Source organism: Callorhinchus milii, unplaced genomic scaffold (genome assembly GCF_018977255.1).
Source record: "Callorhinchus milii isolate IMCB2004 unplaced genomic scaffold, IMCB_Cmil_1.0 Scaffold24, whole genome shotgun sequence".
NCBI classification, from domain to species: domain Eukaryota; kingdom Metazoa; phylum Chordata; class Chondrichthyes; order Chimaeriformes; family Callorhinchidae; genus Callorhinchus; species Callorhinchus milii.
The window spans coordinates 4,646,236-4,670,235 of record NW_024704765.1 but is presented as its reverse complement, the minus strand read 5'-3'; the positions used below and the strand labels follow the sequence as shown (position 1 = coordinate 4,670,235).

The 24,000-nt window shown below is 52.4% G+C and overlaps 1 protein-coding gene across 14 annotated transcripts in view; it reads left to right on the top strand.

Annotated features, from left to right (window-relative positions):
- rap1gapa (RAP1 GTPase activating protein a) overlaps positions 1–21,652 on the top strand; it is a 65,699-nt gene extending 44,047 nt beyond the window's left edge. For 5 of the 14 annotated variants that reach the window (XM_042343611.1, XM_042343612.1, XM_042343601.1 and 2 more), the window contains 19 exons: positions 504–689; positions 1,227–1,330; positions 1,762–1,840; positions 2,543–2,596; positions 2,849–2,932; positions 3,927–4,027; positions 4,328–4,457; positions 4,984–5,139; positions 5,664–5,735; positions 5,992–6,078; positions 7,160–7,300; positions 9,520–9,651; positions 13,566–13,643; positions 14,828–14,937; positions 15,434–15,547; positions 16,792–16,927; positions 17,690–17,801; positions 18,637–18,743; positions 21,101–21,652. In XM_042343611.1, the coding sequence (XP_042199545.1) occupies positions 504–689; positions 1,227–1,330; positions 1,762–1,840; positions 2,543–2,596; positions 2,849–2,932; positions 3,927–4,027; positions 4,328–4,457; positions 4,984–5,139; positions 5,664–5,735; positions 5,992–6,078; positions 7,160–7,300; positions 9,520–9,651; positions 13,566–13,643; positions 14,828–14,937; positions 15,434–15,547; positions 16,792–16,927; positions 17,690–17,801; positions 18,637–18,743; positions 21,101–21,223 (2,106 nt within the window). In that variant the 3' untranslated portion in view covers positions 21,224–21,652. The remainder of the gene's footprint in view (positions 1–503; positions 690–1,226; positions 1,331–1,761; positions 1,841–2,542; positions 2,597–2,848; positions 2,933–3,926; positions 4,028–4,327; positions 4,458–4,983; positions 5,140–5,663; positions 5,736–5,991; positions 6,079–7,159; positions 7,301–9,519; positions 9,652–13,565; positions 13,644–14,827; positions 14,938–15,433; positions 15,548–16,791; positions 16,928–17,689; positions 17,802–18,636; positions 18,744–21,100) is intronic. The other 9 variants (XM_042343607.1, XM_042343613.1, XM_042343606.1 and 6 more) reach the window with 8 other exon arrangements.
- The last annotated feature ends 2,348 nt before the right edge of the window (positions 21,653–24,000 follow it).

The window sequence follows — 24,000 nt, the reverse complement described above, 5'->3', positions numbered from 1 at the left end:
CTCAGTGGTTAGAGCACTCGCTTTGCAAGCGAGAGACCTGAGTTCAATTCCAGGCAGAGGGCCAAACCTTGGGCAAGTTTCCTTACTCCACACAGAGCCTAATAATAATCCCTCCAAAACCAAAAACAATAATAAATTGGTCATTTTCAATCTACGACTGTCTGCGGGACATTGCTGTGCGCAATTGGCTGCCGCGTTCGCCCACAAATATACAGTCAATTCACTTTACAGTCTATTCTGTGAAGCGCTTTGCGACGTCCTCCCGACGTGAAAAGCGCTATATCAAATGCGAGGATTATTATTGTTATTATTATTATTCATAGTATATCCTGTGACGCGCTTTGAGGCGTCTCAACAACGTGATAAGGCGCTGTCTTAAATGCTAGAATAATTATTGATGATGATGATGTGTGGAATATCTGCGCACCAGGAGCTGGACAGGCCGGCCTGAGCGATGCTCTGAGCCCAGATCTAAGTGCTGGCTGTTGGCTGTTCTGTCTCAGGTTCTCAAGAGACAGACCCCGTTTCCGATTGTGCTTCTCCCCCAGTTTGGAGGCTACTGGATCGAGGGCACCAACCACGAGCTTCCCAGCTCCCCAGAAACCGATCAGCTCTCCTCCCCCTCCTCCAAACTCAAGCTGGAGACCAACATTATAGCCAAACTTTACCGCAAACACTTCATGGGAAAGGTAAGGGGTGTGGGGGGCGGTGGGGGTTGAGGGGGGGTTGGGGGGGGTGGGCGTGACAGACCAGAGAGCGTGCCATCCGGTCACAACACCAACAAATTACATTTACACGGAGCCTTTCACGTCAAAGGACGTCCCAAGGCACTGGACACTCAGGGATTTGGACCCAAGCTGGGGGCTGGGATTGGGAGGGGTGGAATAACTGGGGTCTTAATACCGAGCCGCTACAGCGTGTCACTGAGGGAAATGTTCTTGAGTTTGAACGCTTTGTCTTTAAAATTGATTTGGAAACAGACTAAACCGAGCAGCCAGAACACTGTCTGCACTTCCCCATTTGGGGAATTCTTGGGAAAACTCAGCTTCCGGCTTCACTTTGAAAAGGAATGGCCGATCCACATCCCAGTCCTGACCCCAATCCTGAATGAGATCCTCTTTTTTGTCTATAGACTGGTTGCATTTAAATTGGGTGGAAATTCCCCCCCATCCCCGTCCCCCCCGGGGCATGAGCGAGACTATTTTAACGTATATTTCCCCCCTCAGGAGCACTTTAACTATTATACCATTGACAGTGCGCTGGGCCATTTAGTATTCTCCCTAAAGTACGACATCATTGGCGACCAGGAGCACCTGAGACTTCTGCTGAGGTAAGTTCTTCAACAACAACGACTGGCTTTTACTTAGCACCGTTTCATGTCTCTGAGCGCTTGACAAAGGCGATGGTTGGGGTGTGGGGGGGAATCATCAAGTGGGAGGAAACGGCGGGAGGTGGGGTGTTTGATGGTGTTGACGAAAGGCACAGTCATCGGGAGGGTTTTGAGGAGGGGAGGGGAGGTGCCGAGGGGGAGGGAATTGGGGTGAGAGACAGAGAGACAGGAGCAGGCTTGGCTGACGGGATATGTGGGGGGGTGGGGGGGGTGTGAGGTGGAAGCAGTGACTAGGGGTACACCGCGTGTTGGCAGTTACACATTGGTTGCTCACTGGCTCACCGGCGGGTCAAGAGTCTCTGAGCTCAGAGGTCAGGATCGTGACCCTTGCAATGGCTCCTTTACTAACCCTAAACTTCTTTGTTCCCCAGAACTAAATTCAGAACCTACCACGATGTCATCCCCATCTCCTGTCTGACCGAATTCCCGAATGTGGTGCAAATGGCCAAGGTACGTCCCTGTGAGGTGGAGCCCCAACCTGCCCAGGTTGACGCTACAAAGATCCAGCCGCACGATATCAGACCTGGGTTCGATTCCCGGGCAGGGCGAAACTTTAGGCAAGTTTCCTTACTCCACACCCTTCTGTTTTCCCCAGCAGCAAGTAAGGACCTGGTTGTTAGTCGATTGGGGGATCACTTTTCCGGGGGTAATCATCCCTTCAAAATACATAATAATAATAATGTGGTCACTCCTTAATTGTGGGGACGCTGCTGTGTACAATTGGCCCAGTTTCGCCCACAAAATATCCAGTCAATTCACTTTACAGTATATTCTGTGAAGCACTTTGAGACGTCTCGAAGATGTGATAAGGCGCTGTATCAAATGCGAAGAATATATATATATATATCCCGTGGCACTATTGGGAAAAAGAGAAAGAAGTTTCTCTCTCTCTCTCTCTCTCTCTCTCCCCCGGTGTCCTAGCCATCAGTCCCGACACATAGAATTTGGTTGCTCGGCTGTGAAGGCTGTTAAGGAGACGTCGCTGTGTGCGAACTGACTGCAAAGTTCGCCTGCAAAGCACACAGTGACTTTGGGCCGTCCTCCCAGCGTGAAGGACGCTGTGTAGGTGTACAGCGGGCTGTGCATTGTGTGCGTTGGAGGTTCGGGAGCTGAAACTCAGCCGCTTGTCTCTGTCTCTGTCTCTGTCTCCAGCTCGTTTGCGAAGAGGTGAACGTGGACAGATTCTTCCCGGTGTTATACCCGAAGGTACGGTTCATACCTCGCCAGCCGCCTCGCACGCTCTCACCCCTAACATTTATTTGCATGCATCGTGTGGATGTTAACCACACAATTCCCGGACGGGGTGGGGGAGAGGTGAGGGGGGGGGGGCGGCGGGAGAGAAGGATGGGGGGAGGAGGGGGAGGGGATGTGTTTTGACGCAAATGAAGTGCACCGTCCTGATGGGGAGGTCTCATTGTGTGCTTTCTCTCTCTCTCTCTCTCTCTCTCTCCTCCTCAGGCCTCCCGGCTGGTTGTGGCATTTGATGAGCACGTCATCAGCAATAACTTTAAGTTCGGGGTGATCTACCAGAAGTTCGGGCAGGTGAGTGGGTGGGTGGGTGGGTGGGTGGGTGGGTGAGAGGGTGGGTGACTGAGATACGGCAGAAATTTCTAACACAAAACTCGCCAGGCGGTAAAACCCATTTTGCCCCCAGCAACATCCAGCCAACAGCCAGGAAGTCAGGGACCAGTGTTACCTGGGGGGGGGGGGGGGGATTTTCCCCGGTTTCCTGGCTGACAATCCCCCCCACCCGCCCGCCCGCCCCAATAAAATAGGTGATTTCACTCTCACCGGTGGGTGTGTGTTTGCGGGAGGGAATGTCGCTGTGCGCAAATTGGCCAACGGGCTGGACTACAAAATGCGCAATCACTACACTTTGCAGTAAAAATCCTGTGAGGCGCTTTGCGGTGTCTTCCCGACATGCTAAGGGGCGAAACCCCCTTCCTCTCTTTTCGAGTCGCAGCGCGTGAGCTCTTTAACATCCACCCGATCAGGGCACACTTGGGGGGGTGGGGACTAGGGGGAGCTCAGCTTAACCGCTCACCCCGAAAGATGGCATCTCTGAAAATACAGCACTCCCCCCCCCCCCCCCTTCCCCCCCCCCCACCCCAGTACTGGAACATCAACAACAACAACACAGTTACACTTGTGTAGCGCCTTTCACGTTGGGAAGACGTCCCAAGGCGCTGGACAGTCAGAGTGTCAGACCGGAGCTGAGGGTCGGGATCGGGGAGGGGTGGACGGGGGGGGGGAGGAGCGGGGAGATCGAAAGCGCGGTCGAAGAGGAGGGTCTTGAGATGGGTGTTGAAGGAGGTGAGGGAGGGGGGCGAGGAGGAGGGACTGTGGGATGGAGTTCCGGAGGTTTGGAGCAGAGTGGCTGCCCGGATTGTGTCCTCAAAACCCCTGACGTGGGGAATATTACAAGGGAACACCTGGCTGATGAGAGGTAAGGTCACAGGTACGCTGCCCCCGAGGTTTGGGGGTTTGAGCCCCTCGTGTGCGAGGATCGACTCACTGTCTTCATGTCACCTCGCAGACCTCGGAAGAAGAATTATTCACCAACACTGAGGAGAGCCCTGCCTTTGTGGAATTTCTGGAACTGCTGGGCGATAAAGTGGAGCTGCAGGACTTTAAAGGGTGAGTGTGCGAGCGTGTGAGTAAGCGTGTGTGCGAGCGTGTGAGCGAGCGTGTGAGCGAGCGTGTGAGTAAGCATGTGAGTAAGCATGTGAGTGAGCGGCTGTCTGAGTGAGTGGCCAAGTGAGGGAGTGAGTCAGTGAATGAGTGTGTGTGTGTGTGGGGAAGGAGGGAGGGAGAAATCATGTTTACTCAGTGTGTTCAGAACTGAACCCCGTATTTACACGCCCCCCCCAACCCCCCCCCCCCCAACCCCCCCAAGCTGGTGTCGAGGGAGCGTGACGATGTTGTGTGCTCCTGCAGGTTCCGCGGGGGCCTGGATGTGGCGCACGGACAGACGGGGACGGAATCCGTTTACTGCAACTTCAGGAGCAAAGAAATCATGTTCCACGTCACCACCAAACTGCCCTACACCGAGGGCGACACACAGCAGGTCAGGGCTGAGCCGGGCAGTGAGCGGCTTGGGGGCACTGGGGGAGGGGCTGGGGGCACTGGGTGAGGGGCTTGGGGGCACTGGGGAGGGACCTGGGGACAGCAGGGGAGGGCTTGGGGACAGCAGGGGTGGGGCTTGGGGACAGCAGGGGAGGGCTTGGGGACAGCAGGGGTGGGTCTTGGGGACAGCAGAGGCGGGGCTTGGATACAGCAGAGGTGGGGCTTGGGTACAGCGGGGGAGAGGCTTGGGGACACAGGGGGAGGGGCTTGGGGACAGCAGGGGAGGGGCTTGGGTACAGCAGAGGCGGGGCTTGGGGACGGCAGGGGAGGGGCTTTGGGATGGCAGGGGAGGGGCTTGGGGACGCAGGGGAGGGGCTTGGGGACGGCAGGGGAGGGGCTTGGGGACGGCAGGGGAGGGGCTTGGGGCCAGTGGAGGAGGGGCTTGGGTGCAATGGCTGAGCTCCCCGGGAGGCCATGGCTGACTGCCGCCCGGGGTTAATCGGCTGCTCCTGTTGCCACGTCCGTAGCTGCAGCGGAAGCGACACGTGGGGAACGACATCGTGGCCATCGTGTTCCAGGACCACAACACTCCCTTCGTGCCCGACATGATCGCTTCCAACTTCCTGCACGCCTACATGGTGGTGCAGGTGGAGAATAGCTGCAGCGACAACACGCTCTACAAGGTGAGCCTCGGCACACGCCACACGCCTCGCCCCACACGGCTCGGCACTCACGCCTCACGCCTCGCCCCACACGCTCACGGCTCGCCCCACACGCCACACGCCTAGCCCCATAATCCGTCCGGACATGCCTCACGCCACACGCCCTGCCTCACATGCCACACGCCGCGCCCCACATGCCACACGCCTAGCCCCATAATCTGTACGGACATGCCTCACGCCACACGCCTCGCCCCACACGGTTCGGGACTCACGCCACCCGCCTCACGCCTTGCCCCACACACTCACGGCTCACGCCACATGCCTCACCCCACATGCCACACGCCTCGCTCCACATGCCACACGCCTCGCTCCACATGCCTCGCCCCACCCACCACACGTTTCGCCACACAAGGGATGGTCAATCGAAACTAATAATAATGGCCCTTTTCAGCGCTGTAACTTGGAGTCTGTATCCTTGATGTCTGTATCCTAGTTTTCCTGAGTAAATTGTTTCCTAACAAACTCCCTTCCTCACGCTTTCCCAGGTTTCGGTCACGGCAAGGGATGACGTGCCTTTTTTTGGCCCGCCTCTTCCCGATCCGGCCATATTCCAGAAGGTAAGGACTTGATGGGGGGAAAAAAGAGCGTTGGGGAATGGTGTTACTGTAGAGAGCTCCAGTGGGGGAGTGAGCAGCAGCACAGATGCGATGGGAAGAGAGAGCAGGGAATGGGGTTGGGGTAGAGAGCTCCAGAGGGGGAGCGAGCACCAGCACAGACACTGTGGGCAATCTGGGGGGAGGTGGGGGACTCGCTCCGGTCTGGGAGTGACTTGATCGATTGCCGTCCGTTTGTTCTTCCCTCTGATTCTCTCAGGGTCCCGAATTCCAGGAGTTTCTCCTGACAAAACTCATCAATGCGGAGTATGCCTGTTACAAGGCCGAGAAGTTTGCTAAGTTGGAGGTAAGACCTGCAGTGTCGGCGGCCCATCACTGTGTACAATGTGTCCTGAGCTCAGCAGCCGAGCTCCAACACTGTCAGGATCACAATGCCATACAATACAAAATTACATTTATACAGGAAATCCCAAGGCACTGGACAGTCAGGGATTTGGACCCGAGATCTGTTGGGGTGAAGAAACCCTTTCATCTGATCTCCTTCCCCTTGAACACGCACCCTATCTATTTCACCCACCCCCCCATTAAACAAGTCCCAGAGTCCTGGCCTCAACCGACCCCCACCCCCCCCACCCTCCCACCCCCCCACCCTGGCAACCCTGTCACACCCGTTAATTCCCCTCTAGGTAAAGAAACGCTTCCGATGTCTGTCCTGAAATTGTAGCTCCGACCCATCTCCTCTTGTTCTGTTGTCACGGGGTGTCTTGATGTATTAATATTAATAATAATAATCCTTGTATTTGATATAGCGCCTCATCATGACTTTGCGATGTCTCAATAGCTCCACTTTCTCTTTCCCACTTACAGCGTTGTGAGAAGTAGTTTTCTCACTGACGTTGAGTGACTGAGGTGATTCAAGTTTCTCCGAAATGACGAATGAGCCACATTCCTAACCCCGATCCTCGTCCACCCGCGTGTTCAGGCCTGCGCTCAACATGTGATGCAGCACATGTGTGCCCACACGCGCGCAGGGCAGGAGGTCAAGTGCTGAGTAATCTCACGATCCTTCAGGATGAAAGCAGGAGCGTGTGTGACAGTGAAGGGAACCTGAAATCCTTCGTCTCAAATGATTTACAGGAAGACGTCGCAAAGTGCCTCAGAGAATTGGCTGGGAGTTCACGGTGGGGCGGGGGAAGGGTTAACGTCCGAGATGATTGTGGACCGGGAATCCCAGAGAAACTGCTCGTGTCTTTCCCAGAAAGTGTTTTGGGGTCTTTAACGGCTGCTCGGGGTAGGGCAGGGGGGAGATCATGGGGGCGGAATGACAGATGGACACCCTATTGATTGATCTCAACTCCCCCCCCACCCCCCATTTTCTTGTTTATTCCCCCCCCCCCACCCTGCCCCTCATCGCTGTGGTGATGAAGGAGCGCACACGCTCAGCCCTGCTGGAGACGCTGTATGAGGAGCTCCACGCCAACAGCCAGGCCATGATGGGGGTGGGCACCGAGGATGAGAAGATGGAGAACGGAGGCAGCGGAGGTGGGGGCTTCTTCGAGTCGTTCAAGGTAATTAGATCTTCTTCGCTCTCAGGTGCTGGGTCTGGGCGGGGGGTGGGGCAGAGGCAGGGCGCAGAGGTGCGATGTGAATGAGGGGCAGGGGGCAGGGGCGAGGCACGGAGGGGGTTTAAGGCAGGAGGGTGGGCGGGCACCAGGAACCAAGAGAAAACAATGGCTTTAAAGTTTAAGACTGAATTCAACAGATTCTGTACTCACTCGAACACAAAGAAGAGTAAATCTAAACCCACACACTCAAACAGACACACACATACGCACGCACAGATCCACACACTCACACACGCGCACGCACAGACCCACACACACACCCACCCACACACACACACACAGACCCACACACACACACACACACAGACACACACACACACACACAGACTCACACACAGACCCACACACACACACACACACACACAGACACAGACCCACACACACACACAGACCCACACACACACCCACACACACACACAACCCACACACACACACACACACAGACACACACACACACAGACTCACACACAGACCCACACACACACACACACACACAGACTCACACACACAGACCCACACACTCACACACACACACAGAGCCACACACTCACTCACACACACAGACCCACACACTCACACACACACACACACACACACACAGACCCAGACACTCACACACACAGACCCACACACTCACACACACACACACACACACACAGACTGACACACACGCACGCACAGATCCGCACACTCACACCCACACCCACACACGCGCACTCACACCCACACGCCATACACTCCTCTAAAGTGAGGAAAACTACTCACACACTCACAGATGCTCACACACCCTCAGTCGCACACATTCATTGACACGCTCACAAACACGCGTAGTATGGGCTGAATGGCAACGCAAGGCGACGGACTGCAGGCTGGGACCGCGAGGAATTTTGAGGTGACTCGACTGTTTGGGGCAGAGGACGGTTATGTATCATTGTTTGCCCGGCGGCCCCTCTGGTTAGTTTAGCAGTGAGGTGTGTAGATCATAGGAGCGAGATCTGTCACCCTTGAGACCGGGAGCAGTGGGCACAGGGGTAGCAGTTTGTGTGTGTGTCTGTGTCTGTCTGTGTGTGTCTGTGTGTGTGTGTGTATGTTGGAGCTGTGTTTTTCCAGGCTGAAAAGTGCGAGTGAAATTCTACCCGGTCTCAGCCTGCGAGCCCTTTTTTTTTTGTCTTAAGAATTTAACTTGGATCTCGATTGCGTGGGAAAGGGGAGGAGGAGGGGAAGCTGGAGCTGGGTAGTGGGGGGTGGGGGGCGTGGGGGGAAATGTTATACCCCGCCTTAATTTGGAATAAAAGAAAACGTCCAAATCGAGATAGGATGTAACCGCTGTTGTCTGCAAACACACAGTCACCACGCTTAAAGGCGATCGCTGCAAAGTGCTTTGTGAATGAATCCTCGTCGTTTGTAGGAGTTTGTGTCAAATGCAATATTATTCATGTAATCTGTGGATCACAGGCTGTGGACAAGCTTAACTCCAGAGTTAAGTCCTGCGGGTCATCAGTTAGTGCATTGGCATCGCGAGCGAGAGGACCCGGGTCCGATTCCCGGGCAGGTCCAAACCTTAGGCAAGTTTCCTTACTCCAGACGCCTCCGTGTACCCAGCAGCAAGTAGGGTGTTCGTCGATTGACAGGTCTCTTTCTGGGGATAATAATCCCTCCCCCCAAAAATTATAATTTGGTCACTCAATCTACGACTGTTTGCCGGACACTGCTGTGCTCAATTGGCTGCCGGTTTCGCCCACAAAATACACAGTCACTACACTTGACAGTTTATTCGGTGAAGCGCTTTGAAGCGTGTCCACAAAGTGATAGGGCGCTACATCCAATGCAAGGATTATTATTATTAAATTATGCCAATAATCCATGTCCAATAGCGTATGCAGGATGACTTCGCTCCCAACGACAACAATAACAACTTGCATTCGGCGGTCAGTCGCACAGGCTAAGATGAGGTGGAATTCGGGGGGGGTGGGGGTGATGGGCATGGTGGGTGGGTGGGAGGGGGGGGGTGGGAGTGGCACCTCCCCTCCCCAGAACCCCAGCATTAAATTAACTTCATTAAATTTGAATTGGAAGCATTTTTTTTCACAAATAAAATAAAAACAACAACAGAAACCCCAAACGGTTGCCGTGTGACTGACACAAACCCCTTTCTTATTCAGCGAGTTATTAGGAGTCGAAGCCAGTCGATGGATGCCATGGGTCTGAGCAGTAAAAAACACAGCTCTGTCTCCACGAGTCACAGTGGCAGTTTCACCCACAGTCCAGGAGACATCACCAAACCCCCAGGGATTGTAAGTACAGCCCCCTCCCTCACCTCTCCCCCCCCCCCTCCCTTTCAGACTTTACGCAGACTTTTCTCAAAGCTCTATAAGACATTTTAACAATAATAATAATAATAATCCTTGCATAATCCCTTCCAACATAAAAACCGATAATGTGGTCACTGAATCCACGACCGTCTGTGGGACACTGCTGTGTGCCGTACTTGCTCACGAAATACACAGTCACTGCGCTTTACAGTTTATGCGGTGAAGCGCTTTGAGACGTCTCGAGGTTGCAGCAAGGCGCTAGGTCAATTTGCAAGGATTTTTATTGTTATTGTTTGATGTAGCGCCTTATCACGGCTTCGAAATGTCTCAGAGCACCTTCACGGAATATACTGTAAAGTGCAGTGACTGTACTTCGGGCAAGGGAAGGAGAGAGAGAGAGAGAGAGCGAGAGAGAGGGAGGGAGGGTGGGGTGTCGTTTTGCGGTGTTTCTTAATGGATTGTTTCTTTAAGAAATCCGAGTTTGTTTGTCTATTCGGGTAGGGGTGGTGCCCTGCCCCCTGACCCCCACATCCCTTCAACTCCAAAATCGAGGCGAGTTGGAGTCAAGGGCATCTGGATTTGTTAAGAAATTCCATTAACAAACGGGATAAAATCACCTCTCCCTCTCCCCTCCCCTGGGGTAAATACTAGAATTGCAGAATAATAATAATAATCATAATCCTTGCATTTGATATAGCACTTTTCACATCTTCGAGACATTTCAAAGCGCTTCACAGAATAGACTGTAAAGTGAATTGACTGTATATTTTGTGGGCAAAACACAGCAGCCAATTGTGCGCAGTCCCACAAACAGTCGTGGATTGAGTGACCAAATTATTAGTAGTATATTTTTTTTGAAGGAATTATTACCCCCGGAAAAGCGATCCGCCAATCGACTTAACAGCCGGGTTCCTACTTACTGTTAGGTCAGTAGAGGCGTGTGGAGTAAGGAAACTTGCCCAATGTTTCACCTGGACTCCACCAAATAGGTCTCAGAGTTGTTTTCTTTGGCTGTTTCTGACCCCTCCAGCAACTGACAGACACCCGGGTCCAAACGGGAAGAGTTGAACATTTCAGAGCTGTTTTTTCCTGCCCTTCTTAAACACAAACCGGCTTCAGAATTAAGACTGGAGCGGAGGGTTTTTCCCATCCTTTTTTGTGCCACCTTAAATTTTTCAGGACGGAAATGGTCCGACAGGTGAAGTCCAGGTGGAATTTGATGTCTAGAATCCCCAACACTCGCACCTTTAACCTATTGCTTTCCACTGGAACCGGGAGCTCGTCAGTGATTGAGGATTGTGGTTGTGTGCTTCAGGAGGTCAATGGAATGGAATGACCCAGGTCTTACCAATGGCTTCAAAACGTCTCGAAGCACTTCAGAGGATTCACTGGCAAGTGTAGTGACTGTGTATTTTTTGTAGGCTAACTCAGCACACAGCAAGGTCCCCACAAACAGCCATCAAACGATCGTCAGCCATCAAACGACACGAGAGAGAGAGAGAGAGAAACTAACTTCTCTCTTTTTTTGAATAGCGCCGCGGGATCTTTATCGTCCTCCCGAACAGGGCACAGATGGGGAGCTCTGGTTTAAGGTCTCATCCGAAGGACGGCACCTCCGATAAAGCAAGCGCTCTCTCCCCCCAGCACTGTATTGAGTGTCAGCCTGTGTGTGGAGTGAGTGGGAGTGGGGGTGTGTGTGGGGGAGGGGGGTTGACCCCACAACCTTCTGACTCTTAATTAAGAGTTGAATGAAATGTAGTGACTGTGTTATCGACCGAGCCTGGCGGTCACCTGGCACGTGAAGGGGGGAACGCGGAGAGGAAGCCCGCCGAGCAAACCTTCCAGAACCATCCGTAGAAAGAACCCGAGCAACTAACGTTAGGTGGAACTTCAACAGGAAGAGTTCGGGGCTTGAAGCTTGGGAACGTTGGGTTCCCGTTAGCTTCTGGGAAGGCATTCCTTGCAAATCCAGGAACCGGACGATTTTTTTCTTCTCCTCGAAGGAAGTTTTAGAAGTTAACATGGGGCTAAAGAGGTTAAAATGCACTTCACACCCCTGTGCGTGCAGCATAGCCAATAATAAAGGTAACCGAGGGCAGGGGGCTAACATGCGGTGATTTCTTATTTAAGAAAAAACATGGCCGAACCGGGGGGGGAACTCCACTCCGACGGGATCAGATCAGATCTTGCCTGAGCTGAGCTCTTGCGCTGGAATCAGGCGATTGACGCTGTAACCGGGACTTTGAAATGGCTCTGAGCTTTACAGGGAACTGTGAGAAGTGTAGTGACTGTGTACTTGTAGGCAACTGCACGTGGCAAATTAATCTACGAGATTGTCGGCAGGGGTGGGGGGTGGGGGTGTGGAGAGGGGAGGGGGAAGGTGACACTCGGAGAAAATGCCTTCTCCCTCCAATGACTCCTTCTCTTCCCTATCAGGGCTTTGGCTTGTGGGGTTAACAGGATTTGTCCTTCACTCCTAAGGAGAGTTGATTATTAAGGGTTGCTGAACGTTTGGTTGTGTTTGAGCTGCTATCAGACAACAACAACAACATTACATTTGTAAAGCGCCTTTCACATTGGGAGGACGTCCCAAGGAGCTGGACAGACAGCGCTGGGGTTCGGGGTCAGGGAGGGTGGAGGGCAGGGGGGGAAACAGGAAGATCGAAAGCAAGAGGAGAGTCTTGAGATGGGTCTTGAAGGAGGCAAGGGAGGGGGCGAGGTGGAGGGACTGCGAGATGGAGTTCCAGAGGGTGGGGGCAGAGTGGCAGAATAGTGGGGCGAGCGAGGCGGGGGACGTGAGGCAGGCTGGAGCCCGCTGAGCGGAGGGAACGAGCAGGATGGTAGGAGGTTAGGAGGTCTGGGAGGTTTAGGGATGTAGTGGAAGAGGGTCAGTGGATCTGTGAGGAGCTGGAAGTACACATGAATGTGCTTTATTTGGTGGTTCAAGGCTTGAACGAAACATAAATGTTAAGCGGTTGAGTGGTGGGTTTAGAGGAGTGATTAGAGTCTTTCATTCCTGAAAAGAGGTACATTGCGGGGATCCTAATGGAGGTGGATGACATTTTAATTGGCATTGAAAAGTAAATCCAGATCTGTACTTTCATACACCAGGGCAGAACAAGAGGACAGAGGGTCAGCAGAGACAGCGACCAGGAAGGATTTCTTTACCCAGAGGGTAATTAATGACTAGAACGAGAACCAATACAGATATACACAACGAGAGGTGGATAGTTTTTTGTTAGGTCAGGGTGTCAAGGGAATTTTGGAGCGAAGGCGGTTAAATGGAGTGGAGGTACAGGTCAGGGTGGATGAGGCCGTGTCAATGGGAACTCGTTTGAGAAACCACAACAACAACTTCCGTTTATATAGCGCCCCTCACGCAGGGCAGCGTTCCAGAGCGCTTGCTGTGCCGGGAGGACGGTCGGGCTGGGACTGTGGGGAGGGTGAGATCGAAGGGTCTTCTTCATCCGAGCTGATCTTGTGATTCGATCAAACGTGAACACCTGAACAGCACATTGAGAGACGTGGGAAGGGGGTGGGAATGGGATTCACACAAACGGATTGAGCCGGAGATAAACCGGGAAGGACGGACCGAACGCGCAGGAGATTCCTACATTACCCCAGGCCCTCTTTCATCCGAGTTGGAACACGTACATCTTGTTCATCCATTGTCATTCCAGCTTCGCTCTAACCACTTGTCCCAGTGTATGTGTGTGTGTGTGTGTGTATATGTGTGTATTGTGTGGCGTTTGTGTGAAGCTGTGAATGTCCGTGTAGTGTCGGAGGGTAGTGCCTGTGGCATGTGGATGTAACGTGTGCATGTAACGTGTGGGCGTCAGAAAACCGTTGAGCGTGTTTCATTATCTCTTGTCTTCTCTCCTTTGCCCTCTCCTTAGTCATTGCTTGTTCCTGGAAAAAGCCCAACTAAACACGGAAGACGTGGCAGTGCCATAGGGATAGGAAGAATAGAAGAGGTTCACGGTTTACAACTCGCTTCTCGTCTGTCCCGCGCTCACGCACTCCCCCACCCCCCCTCCCCAGAACCCCACTCCCCCACCATCCACCTCCTCCAGCACCCACATCTGACTGCCTTTGCACGGTCACCCTGTCTCCCTACCCCTGCATGCCCTCTCTCACGCTCTCTCTCTCTCTCTCTCGCTGCCAGTGTACTGGAGGGTCAATGGCTTCTGAATGAATAGAAACAGCATCCAATAGGCATGGGGTTGATTGCGGTGTCGAGGGTTGTTCTCTACAGCTGAGCCACTGACAGTACGGCCTGTGTTCAGACTTGACGGGGGTGGTGGGGGGGGCTCTTGGGGAGAGGGTGTAAGGTGGGGGGGGGACAAGTATTTTTTATGTTAAGTCTTGAATGCAGGCTGTAACATCAGCGATCCCGCTCGCCCTCTCGCTCACTCGCTCGCTCGCTCTCCCCAGGGATGGATTTTTGATCAGGAATTTGGGTTAATCAATGCGATCGAGTTGGTTTTCAATCACAGAGGTATGTGCATGCTCTCTCCCCCCGATCTTCCTGCAAGTGGAATTAGTGTTGGCAACCCTGATTTTCTATGTGTGCGGTGGGGTGGGGTTCCGGTCGAAGCGGACGTCCTGTTAGCACGGACCCACACCTCAGACATCGACCTGACGGCCTGGAAGTTGGAGCGGTGGTCATTTTGATTTTGTGGTCCCATTCTAACAAGGGGTGGGGGGGGAAGGGGTCTGACCCCAAACACCGTATCACAATGAGGGGGGGGGGGGGGAGGGAGAGGTGGTGGGGGGGGGGGATCAGGGGAGGGGTTGAGCTGTACTTCCGGTCACCGGGACCAGTTCGATTTCCGCACCTCGGTTTCCTCACCAAGAAATCCCTCCCCCCTGTTTGGTTTGCGAAAACACTTGGTTATTATCTGTATTCATATCAATGTCAATACGTCAAATCATTGAGGTGCAAACGCACCATCCCGCCCCCCCCCCCCCACCCACGGGCCCCCCACCCACACGGCCCCCGCCTCAGGCACCAGCCACAAAACGAGCAATCGAGGCTCAAGCTACCAGACCTTGTAGTGTTTGGTTCTGGCCGGGGGTGCGTTGTGGCTTCGGCACTTGCTCTTTTGACTGAACGGCCGCTCGGTCCTGATGCCCTGAGTGCGCTTGTCTCTTCCAGTCGTTGATAATTCCCGGGAAAAGTCCGACCAGGAAGAAATCGGGACCCTTCAGCTCCCGCCGGAGCAGCGCCATCGGGATCGAGAACATCCAGGAGGTGGCGGAGAGGAGGTACGCGGTGGGGTGCTGGGGAGGGGTGGGGGGGGGGGTTCGTGGGGGAGGGAGAAAGGCTCGCGCGGGCCCCTGCGCGGCGAGCGTGATCGATGTCGCTTCCTGCGCCACCGTGGAAACGTATCGTAAATCGGCCGCGATCGAACAAAATGGCGGGCGGAACGGGCTCGAGGGGCTGGATGGCCTACTCCTGTTCCGAGGTGTCGCGCGGAACGTCTCGCCGAAGGCACCTCGCGAAGGAAGTGAGCGACGAGCAGGAAGTGAGGTCACGGCGACCCGGTGCCCTGCGAGTCAGACAGTCATTCAGCTTTCGCTCCGGTTTACAACCCGAGACATTGGGCAATGGGCAGAGGAAACCAAAATGCATTATAACGGGGGGAGTGGAGGGAGGGGGGGTGGTGTTCGGGGTTTGCTGTGAGGCTAGAGGTCAGGGTTCGGCGAGCGCTAACCTTGTGACAACCCCTTGCCCCCATCCCACCCCCCCATCCCCATGCAGGGAGAGCGCGTCCAGTACTCAGAAGACCCCGGACAGCGGCCACGTGTCCCAGGAGCCCAAGTCCGAAAACTCTTCCAATCAGAGCTCCCCGGAGATGCCGACCACCATGAACAGGTCAGGAAGCCAAACCGTTAGCGTCTGAGACGCAGGACTGTTGAGTGAGGCGGAGAGTGCCAGGACGGGAGTGAGCCAACTGACCAGTGGGCACTAGTTCTTAACGATATTTCTTATCGAGGAATCGTCCGGATCAATTGATCCTTCCCCTTGTCGCTGTCTGGGACAAAAAAAATGAAATGGCAGAAGGCAGTTATATCAAGCGACTCAATGCCGAGTCCTGTAGCTCAGTGGTTATAGGCTCTCCTCACCAAGCGAGAGGACCCAGGTTTGATTCCCGGGCGGGGCGAAGCCTTAGAGTCCTGTAGCTCAGTGGTTAGAGCACTCGCTTTGCAAGCGAGAGACCTGAGTTCAATTCCAGGCAGAGGGCGAAACCTTGGGCAAGTTTCCTTACTCCACACAGAGCCTAATAATAATCCTCCAAAACCAAACAATAATAAATTGGTCATTTTCAATCTACGACTGTTTGTGGGACATTGCTGTGCGCAATTGGCTGCCGCGTTCGCCCACAAATATACAGTCAATTCACTTTACAGTGTGTTCTGTGAAGTGCTTTGGGACGTCCTCCCGACGTGAAAAGCGCTATATCAAATGCAAGGATTATTATTATTATTAGGCAAGTTTCCCTAAAAATTAGAAGAATTCAGTCGCTCAGTGTGAGACGGCGCTGTGCGCAATTGGCTGTCACGTTTCACCCATAAAATACACAATCACTCCACTTTGCAGTGTATTCTCTACAGCTTTGAGACGCCTTGAAGGCGTGATAAGGCACTGTGTCAAAAGCAAGAATGATTATTATCTCCCCACCCTGGGATTTGCTGCCAAATGTGGTGACTTGGCATTCTGTCGATGGACACAAAAACGACAGCAAATCAGGGAAAGATGAGAGAAGAGAGTTTCTGTCACTCTCTCCCTGGCGTCTTATAATAATAATAATAATAATAATCCTTGCATTTGATACAGCGCTTTTCACGTCGGGAGGACGTCCCAAAGCTCTTCACAGAACACACTGTAAAGTGAATTGACTGTATATTTGTGGGCGAACGCGGCAGCCGATTGAGCACAGCAATGTCCCACAACCAGTCGTAGATTGAAAGTGACCAATTTATTATTGTTTTTGGTCTTAGCCAACAGTCTCCCCACCCCCACCATGAAATTTGGCCGACGCCATCATTTGCCCAGTACTTTTGTCGGTATCTTTTACCCACCAAACGCGCGGTCACTCCCCGCACTCTGCTTTCCAGGGCCACACTGAACCAGAAGGGCTCGAGTGACGGGAATCAGGACCTCTCTCGCTCGTCCTCGAACACCAGCAGCTTTGCCAGCGTGGTGGAGGAGAGCGAGGCCCTGGAGGACTACGACACCGGAATGGTAATCATGGTAACTCGTCCGTCCGTCAGTCCCCCTCGTCCCCACTTACTCGCTCGCTCCCTCTTCCCCTCTCCCTCTCCCGCTCTCCATTTCGCCCACAAAATACACCGTCAGTCAATCCACTCTACAGTATATCCTGTGTAGTTCTTTGAAGCGCTATATCAAATGCAACGATTATTATTATTATTATTTTCGAGTTTTCATTCGATCGGCACAAATTGTCCTTCAGCTCCATGGTCCCCCCACCCTTTGGACCTTCATCCCACATTCCCTGCATCTCGCCCCCTCCCTCCCTCACCTCCTTCAAGGCACGTCTCAAGACCCCCCCTCCCACTCTTCGCCCACGATTTTGGCCACCCCCACCCACCCACCCTCCACCCCTCCTGATCCCAACTCCCAACTCGAGTCCAACTCCCTGACTGTCCAGCACCTTGGGACGTCCTCCCAACATGAAGGACGCCGTGTAAATGTCATTTTGTATTGAATCATATCGGCCCCCACCCCCATTCCCGTACTCGTGTCCCGCACCCCCCCCACCCCCGCCCACCCCTCCCCCCATGCTTGCATACACAACAACAACAAATGACATTTGTGTAGCGCCTTTCACGTGGGGAGGACGTTCCAATGCGCACACACCCCACACTCTCCCCTCCCCTGCTTTGTGCTGAACCAAAACCAACGGTGGTGTGTGTGCGTGTGTGTGTGTCTGTGTGCATGTGTGTGTGCATGTGTGTGTGTGTGTGTGCGTGTGTGGGTGCTGTTTGTGAGCAGGACAGCCTCTCTTCGGCCGGGACGCCCCACAAGCGAGATTCCTTCACCTACAGCACATGGTTGGAGGACACGGCGAGCACAGCCAGTGCCGTCAGCACCGCCAGCTCTCCCGGTGAGTGTGGTGTTGCCAAAACAACCGATAACAGCACGTCGGAAGCTCAGAGCAGCACCTGGGGGCGGGAGTTGGTGGGGGTGGGGTGGAGGGATGTGGAGGGCGATGGGGGGGTGTGGAGGGATGCAGCAGTCGGGTGTCTGACACATGCCGAAACCCGTCACGGTTGCTTAAGAGTCTCCAAACCCAACTGAGAATTCCACGCATCCACACACACATGGAAATCCCAGAGATAGAGTGTTGGAGTGGAATGTGTCCTCTCTCCCCCAACCCTCCTCTCTCTTCTGCTTACCTAATTCCCGAAAATATTAGTCGCAGGTTGGCAGGAGCCAAGGCTTGGGGGGGGGAGACCAGAGTATGCATTCGAGTAACTGCTGGAGTCCAGCCAGATAAAACCACAGAGCTTTCCCATTGATATAACTGTCTGTCAAGCTTTCCCGCTGCTTGTCCAGCGAGGACCACCCCACTCATCAGGGCTGTAGCTTGCAGGGTTAAGAGGAGCTGAGTGGGAGGACTCCCTGCCCACAGTGCCTGGTCTGTCCTTCCAGGTTCTGCCAATGAGCCAGGCCGGGCTGTGCAGTGCCCTGGAATACTGTGGACCTGCCTGGCTCGGGAACCAGACTGGAGACCGGCACAGAGGGCTGGCTTCATTCCGTTGTAAAGCACGTTACGTCAGAGTCAGCACAGCCTCAAGGAGACCCCAATTACGTTCCTCCACCACCCACCCCTACTGCCCTTCCCCAGCGCAGAACCAAACCAAGAGGTAGTGACTGTGGATTTGTGAGGTTGTTTGTGTTCTGACCCTCGCTCTCCCCACCCCACCCCTCACCACAAGCAGGGGGGCCTCGGACATTCCAGACTGACGTGACCAGAGCTGGAGACTCACCCAGGCCGGAGGTCAAAATCAAGCTGGAAAAACCAGAGCAGCACAAACACAGTCAGGTGAGAGCCTCGCAATCACAATCCCTCCCCACCTCTGCTTCTGCCCCGTCCCCTAACCCCTCCACCCCATAACCCCACTGCCCCACCCACCTCCTGTCCCCCGTATTAGAGACTGTAATATTTCTTGTAGGAAATAGTATCTCGGGATACAGATATTATATTACCAAAATATATATATTGATACTGTATATGTTACAGTAAAGTTGTGGGATTGTTTATATAGTGACGAAAACGTCTTGGTAACTACCCTATTACCTAAAAAAAACCCAAAATATATATTTTTTAGATTTATCAGACATTGTAATGCTATCACGACTTCTTGGACAACCTACATCTAGTTTGGGACATGACATGTCATGTGATTGCCAAGATGGTGAAAGGCAAGTAGGATGGACCTTAGTCTTCTCTCCTCCAGTGTTTGGTATGTTCTGAACGTCCCACAGGCAGGCCAGATAGGGAATCGCTCTCGGGAACAGTTTCCCATTGAATTTCACTCAATCCTCGGCCAATCCCAGCTCTGGAAATCCGTATTAGAGGCTGTAATATTTGGTACATTTGTGAACCTTGTTGTGGGAATGCCATCCACTTCGATAAGGTTTCGCCCTGGACAACCCGATCTAATTCCCTCTTAGAATGGATTAATCCACGGAGGGGGAGAGTGAGTGGGGGGGGGGGGGGGTAGCTGACAGTGAACTCAGTTTGTGGGTCACAGAGAAGAGGGGAATGTGTCTTAAGGGGGGGGGGGAGAGGAGTGGGGGTGGGGATTATATCGAGATCATTTTAATCCCCCTGTGGCTGCCTGCGTTCGTCAGCTGCTAAGAATAGCTGCTCAGGCTGTGAGCTGCGGAGTGAGTTAGTGCTTTCGCTGGGAGAGCAGGAGCAGCTGTCGTTCTCATCAATCACATCCATCACCTCCGTCCGTCCGTCCGTCCATCTGCCCGTCTCTTATTCCAGGCAGTTTTATCATCCTGCAGGAATGTGGCTGGGGGGGGAGCGTGGCTGCAATGTAACCTGAAGCATCACCTTCCTTTCACCTCAAACACACTCCCCATTCTGCCTTTTGCCTTCGAGAGAGGGTGGTGGGGAGGGAAAGGGTGGGGGGGGAAGAGAGGAACACACAATTTGGGGTGGGAATTCCACCCAGGCCCCGATTTCCCCCGGAAAGCTTCCGGGGCCCTCCACAATTCGTCCGATTCCCAATTCGAAGCTCTTAGCCTCGGCGATGTCTGCTTCTGGTTAAAAAAAAAGGCTTTTGTTTTTAACGGCTGAGATCTCTTCAACGATTTCACAGTCGCTACACTCGGCGGTCAAATCCCGCGCAACCCTTCGCGGCGGCGTCCTCGAGGCGAGAGGCCCCGTCTGAGCTGCGAGGGTTGTCGTTACGATGCGGCACCGTCAAGAGCAAGGCAGAGCCATCGAGGAAAATCTAGAATTTCCCCCCCAGTCTGGATGTTGGGAGGGGGATGTGGGGGAGAGAGGAAGGCGTGAGGGGGGGGCGTTCGACTAAGAAACCCTTTGAGAAACAAACAGCGGCAAATTGAGCCAAAGCTGGCGGAGGCAGCGCTGAGCGGGAACAAAGAGGCTTTGTGATATCTCCAACCTGCACGTGCCAACACGTCTCATTCTCACCCGGGGGAAAGGAATCCGCGAGGTGTAAGGGAAGGCCGTCTCAAGATCGGGCGTTATATTAAGACTTATCGACAGCTTCTTTGCTGGTTCCCCGCTCCCACGGTCACACACAGAAAGAAGACGGATAGTCAGAAAAAGGGCAAAAGGAGAGTTTAGAATTTTTTTTTTTTGACATTAGAGTTGTCGGGATACGGAATATTCTGCCCGACGGCAATAGTGATAGTCCTCCTTGCGTTTGACATCGCGCCTTATCACGTCCTTGAGACGTCTCAAAGCGCTTCACCGAATGTACTCCAAAGAGAATTGACTGTGTATTTTGTGGGGGAAAAGCGGCAGCTAATTGCGCACAGCAGTCGTGGATTGAGCGACCAAATTATTATTATTTTGAAGGGATTATTACTCCTGGAAAAGCGATCCAGCAATCAACTAACAACCTACTTGCTGCTGGGTACACAGAGCCGTGTGGAGTCAGGAAACTTGCCTTAAGGTTTCGTCCTGCCCAGGAATCGAACCTGGGTCCTCTCGCTTGTGAGGCGAGCGCTCTAACCACTGAGCTAAAATAGTGGCCTCCTCCTGCACCGTAAACGTCTCTGATTCTGGGAGAATTAGGCAGATTCACCCCAAATCCAGTGTGTGCCGAGAGAGAGAGAGAGAGAGAGAGAGAGAGAGGTTATTAGTTTGGGTGTGGGTGACCCTGTTTTGCCGTGTGGTTTGTGTGTTTTTGGCAGAGCCACCAAAAGCGACACAAGCTGCTGGAGCTGAGGAAAAGCCGGATGACAGCCAGTAGCGAGGACGAGGGGTCGTTACCATTACCCAAGCGGGAACCAGCCGACGGCAAACCGGCAAAGTGAGCATCCGCCGGAGAGCTTCGGAGAGAAGGGAAGAAGGGGAGAGAGAGAGAGAGAGAGAGAAAGTGCGGAGTTTGATTGAACTTTGATGGCGATATTCTCGTTTAAAACTGCCTCGGTGTGTGTGTGTGTAAAAAAAACAATCCCATGTTTGTGATTCTCATCTCTCTGGTGTGTCGGTGTGAAGTATCTTCATTGGGTTTAGTCTAAAAGCACAAATGTTCCAGCCAGTGTCCACAGCGCCGAGATGTGTGTCCCTCAGTAACACTCCTGTTAGCCTCTATTTATTGACATTGTCTCTTTGTCATTTTCCTGGTGATTTAGCCCTGAATTTATGGCCCAAAGCCCTCGGCCACCGAATGAAAATACATCTTGTAAATACAGCTTTTTGTAAATAACGCTTCAAATAAATGTCACGATCTGAAACCAACACAATCCCGGGTTTCAGCCTGAGTTCTTAAACACTGCAGCGAGGTCGTCTGTGAGCAGATAGAATCTCCCCTTGGCCCATCTGATCGTCTCCTGTCCCAATGCACGTCCTCCCTTCAATATAATAGAAAAAATAATCCTTGCATTTGATATAGCGCCTTATCATACTGTAATATTGTTACAGTAAACCTCACATAAGCCATCAAATCAGTTGATTAATAGCTGGTCTGAAAGGACTGAGCTATGATGAAAGACCGGAGAGATTTAAGAGCACAGGAGGTTAATAAGGGAGGATCTGATTGAGGTATTTCAAATGACGAAAGGAATTGACAAGTTAGAGAATGAATGATTCTTCCCCTTGATCATTGCAAGGGGCTGAACTTAAATTCAGAGCCAGGACAGTTAGAACTAAGGCCAGAGAGCTTTTCCTCACACGTAGGGTTGTGAAGATGTGGAGAGCGCGAGTGGTGGAATCAACAGATGTTTAAACGAGAGAGAGAGATAGACAGAGCCTAACAAGTATTAAGAGGTGTGGTGAAATGGCAAGACATTGGGATTATATATCCTGCGAAGCGCTTTCAGATGTCTCAACAACATGACAAGGCTCTTTGCCAAATGCAAGTATTATTCACATTATTAAAAGATCTGCCAAGAACCGGTGGAGTTGAATGTTCCTCTCCCCTTTGTGTGGAGATTGAATCAGAAATAAGGTGCGGTAGCGCCGCCGGGCGGCAGACATGAAAATGGCAGTCACACTCCCCTGAGCCCGAATTGGCCATTTTATCTTTCAATTTAAAATCATTGAAATGTTGCGGCTCAGGAAGTCGTCTCAAAGCACATCACAGGCTTTGCTGTAAAGTCTAGTGACTGTGTATTTTGTAGGACAAGGTTACACGCAACTAATCTGCTCAGTGCAATGTGCCACAAAGATCCATAAACTCTCCGGTACATTACCCTATGTGAGGGGTGCTGTGTAAATTGTTTTTGTTGTTGAATGATGAATTTTATCAGGGCGGTTGAGGAAGGATTCTTGGTGCTCGTTTTTGTCTCGTAACACTGCATTGGAGCGTCAGACTAGACTGTGATGTTAAAGCCCCAACATAGGGCTTGAACCCACAACCCAGTGACAACCTCTCAGTGAGGGTTGAAACAAAAAAGGAACACTTCAAAATAGAATTAGACCCGCAGCTGATTCAGTTGAAAACCCCCTAAATTTGGACTGTGATTACGTGCACATTGATCATTATCAAAACATTCCTCTCTCTGTTTAGGGCATGCCCTCATCTGCCTTTTATTACTGTATGATAATAATCTCTCCAGTCAAATTCATAACATATGACTTACTGCCAATATTGCCAATGTGATTTAATAATAATAATCCTTGCATTTGATATAGCGCTTTTCACGTCGGGAGGACGTCCCAAAGCGCTTCACAGAACACACTGTAAAGTGAATTGACTGTATATTTGTGGGCGAACGCGGCAGCCAATTGCGCACAGCAATGTCCCACAAACAGTCGTAGATTGAAAATGACCAATTTATTATTGTTTTTGGTTTTGGAGGGATTATTATTAGGCTCTGTGTGGAGTAAGGAAACTTGCCCAAGGTTTCGCCCTCTGCCTGGAACTGAACTCAGGTCTCTCACTTGCAAAGTGAGTGCTCTAACCACTGAGCTACAGGACTCCACTGATTTGCCCCAAAAGGCAAGTTGCTATTGATGTATAGATTTGATATGAATTGGCCATCTCACACCCAGCATTGTGGGTCCTGTAGCTCAGTGGTTAGAGCACTCGCTTTGCAAGTGAGAGACCTGAGTTCAATTCCAGGCAGAGGGCGAAACCTTGGGCAAGTTTCCTTACTCCACACAGAGCCTAATAATAATCCCTCCAAAACAAAAACAATAATAAATTGGTCACTTCAATCCATGACTGTTTGTGGGACGCTGCTGTGTGCAATTGGCTGCCACATTTTGCCCACAAATACAGTCAATTCACTTTACAGTCTATTCTGTGAAGCGCTTTGAGAAGTCGAGAAGACGTGAAAAGCACTACATCAAATGCAAGGATTATTATTATTGCTAACTCATGTATGTGTGTGGTTGTTCTAATTGCTTGTCTTAAAGTAACATCGAGGCTGGACTGTGCAAACTCCTTGCTTGTTGGCCTCCCCAACTCTTTCCTAAATAGGCTGCATATCATCCAGAACTCTGCAGCCCGTGTCCTCTCCTGCACCAGCTCCGTGACCCTATAACCCCCATCCTCGGCCGACTCCATTGGCTTCCCAACACACAGAAGATACAGTTCAAGATCCTTGTCCTCACCTTCAAGGCCGACCATGGCCTTGCTCCCCAC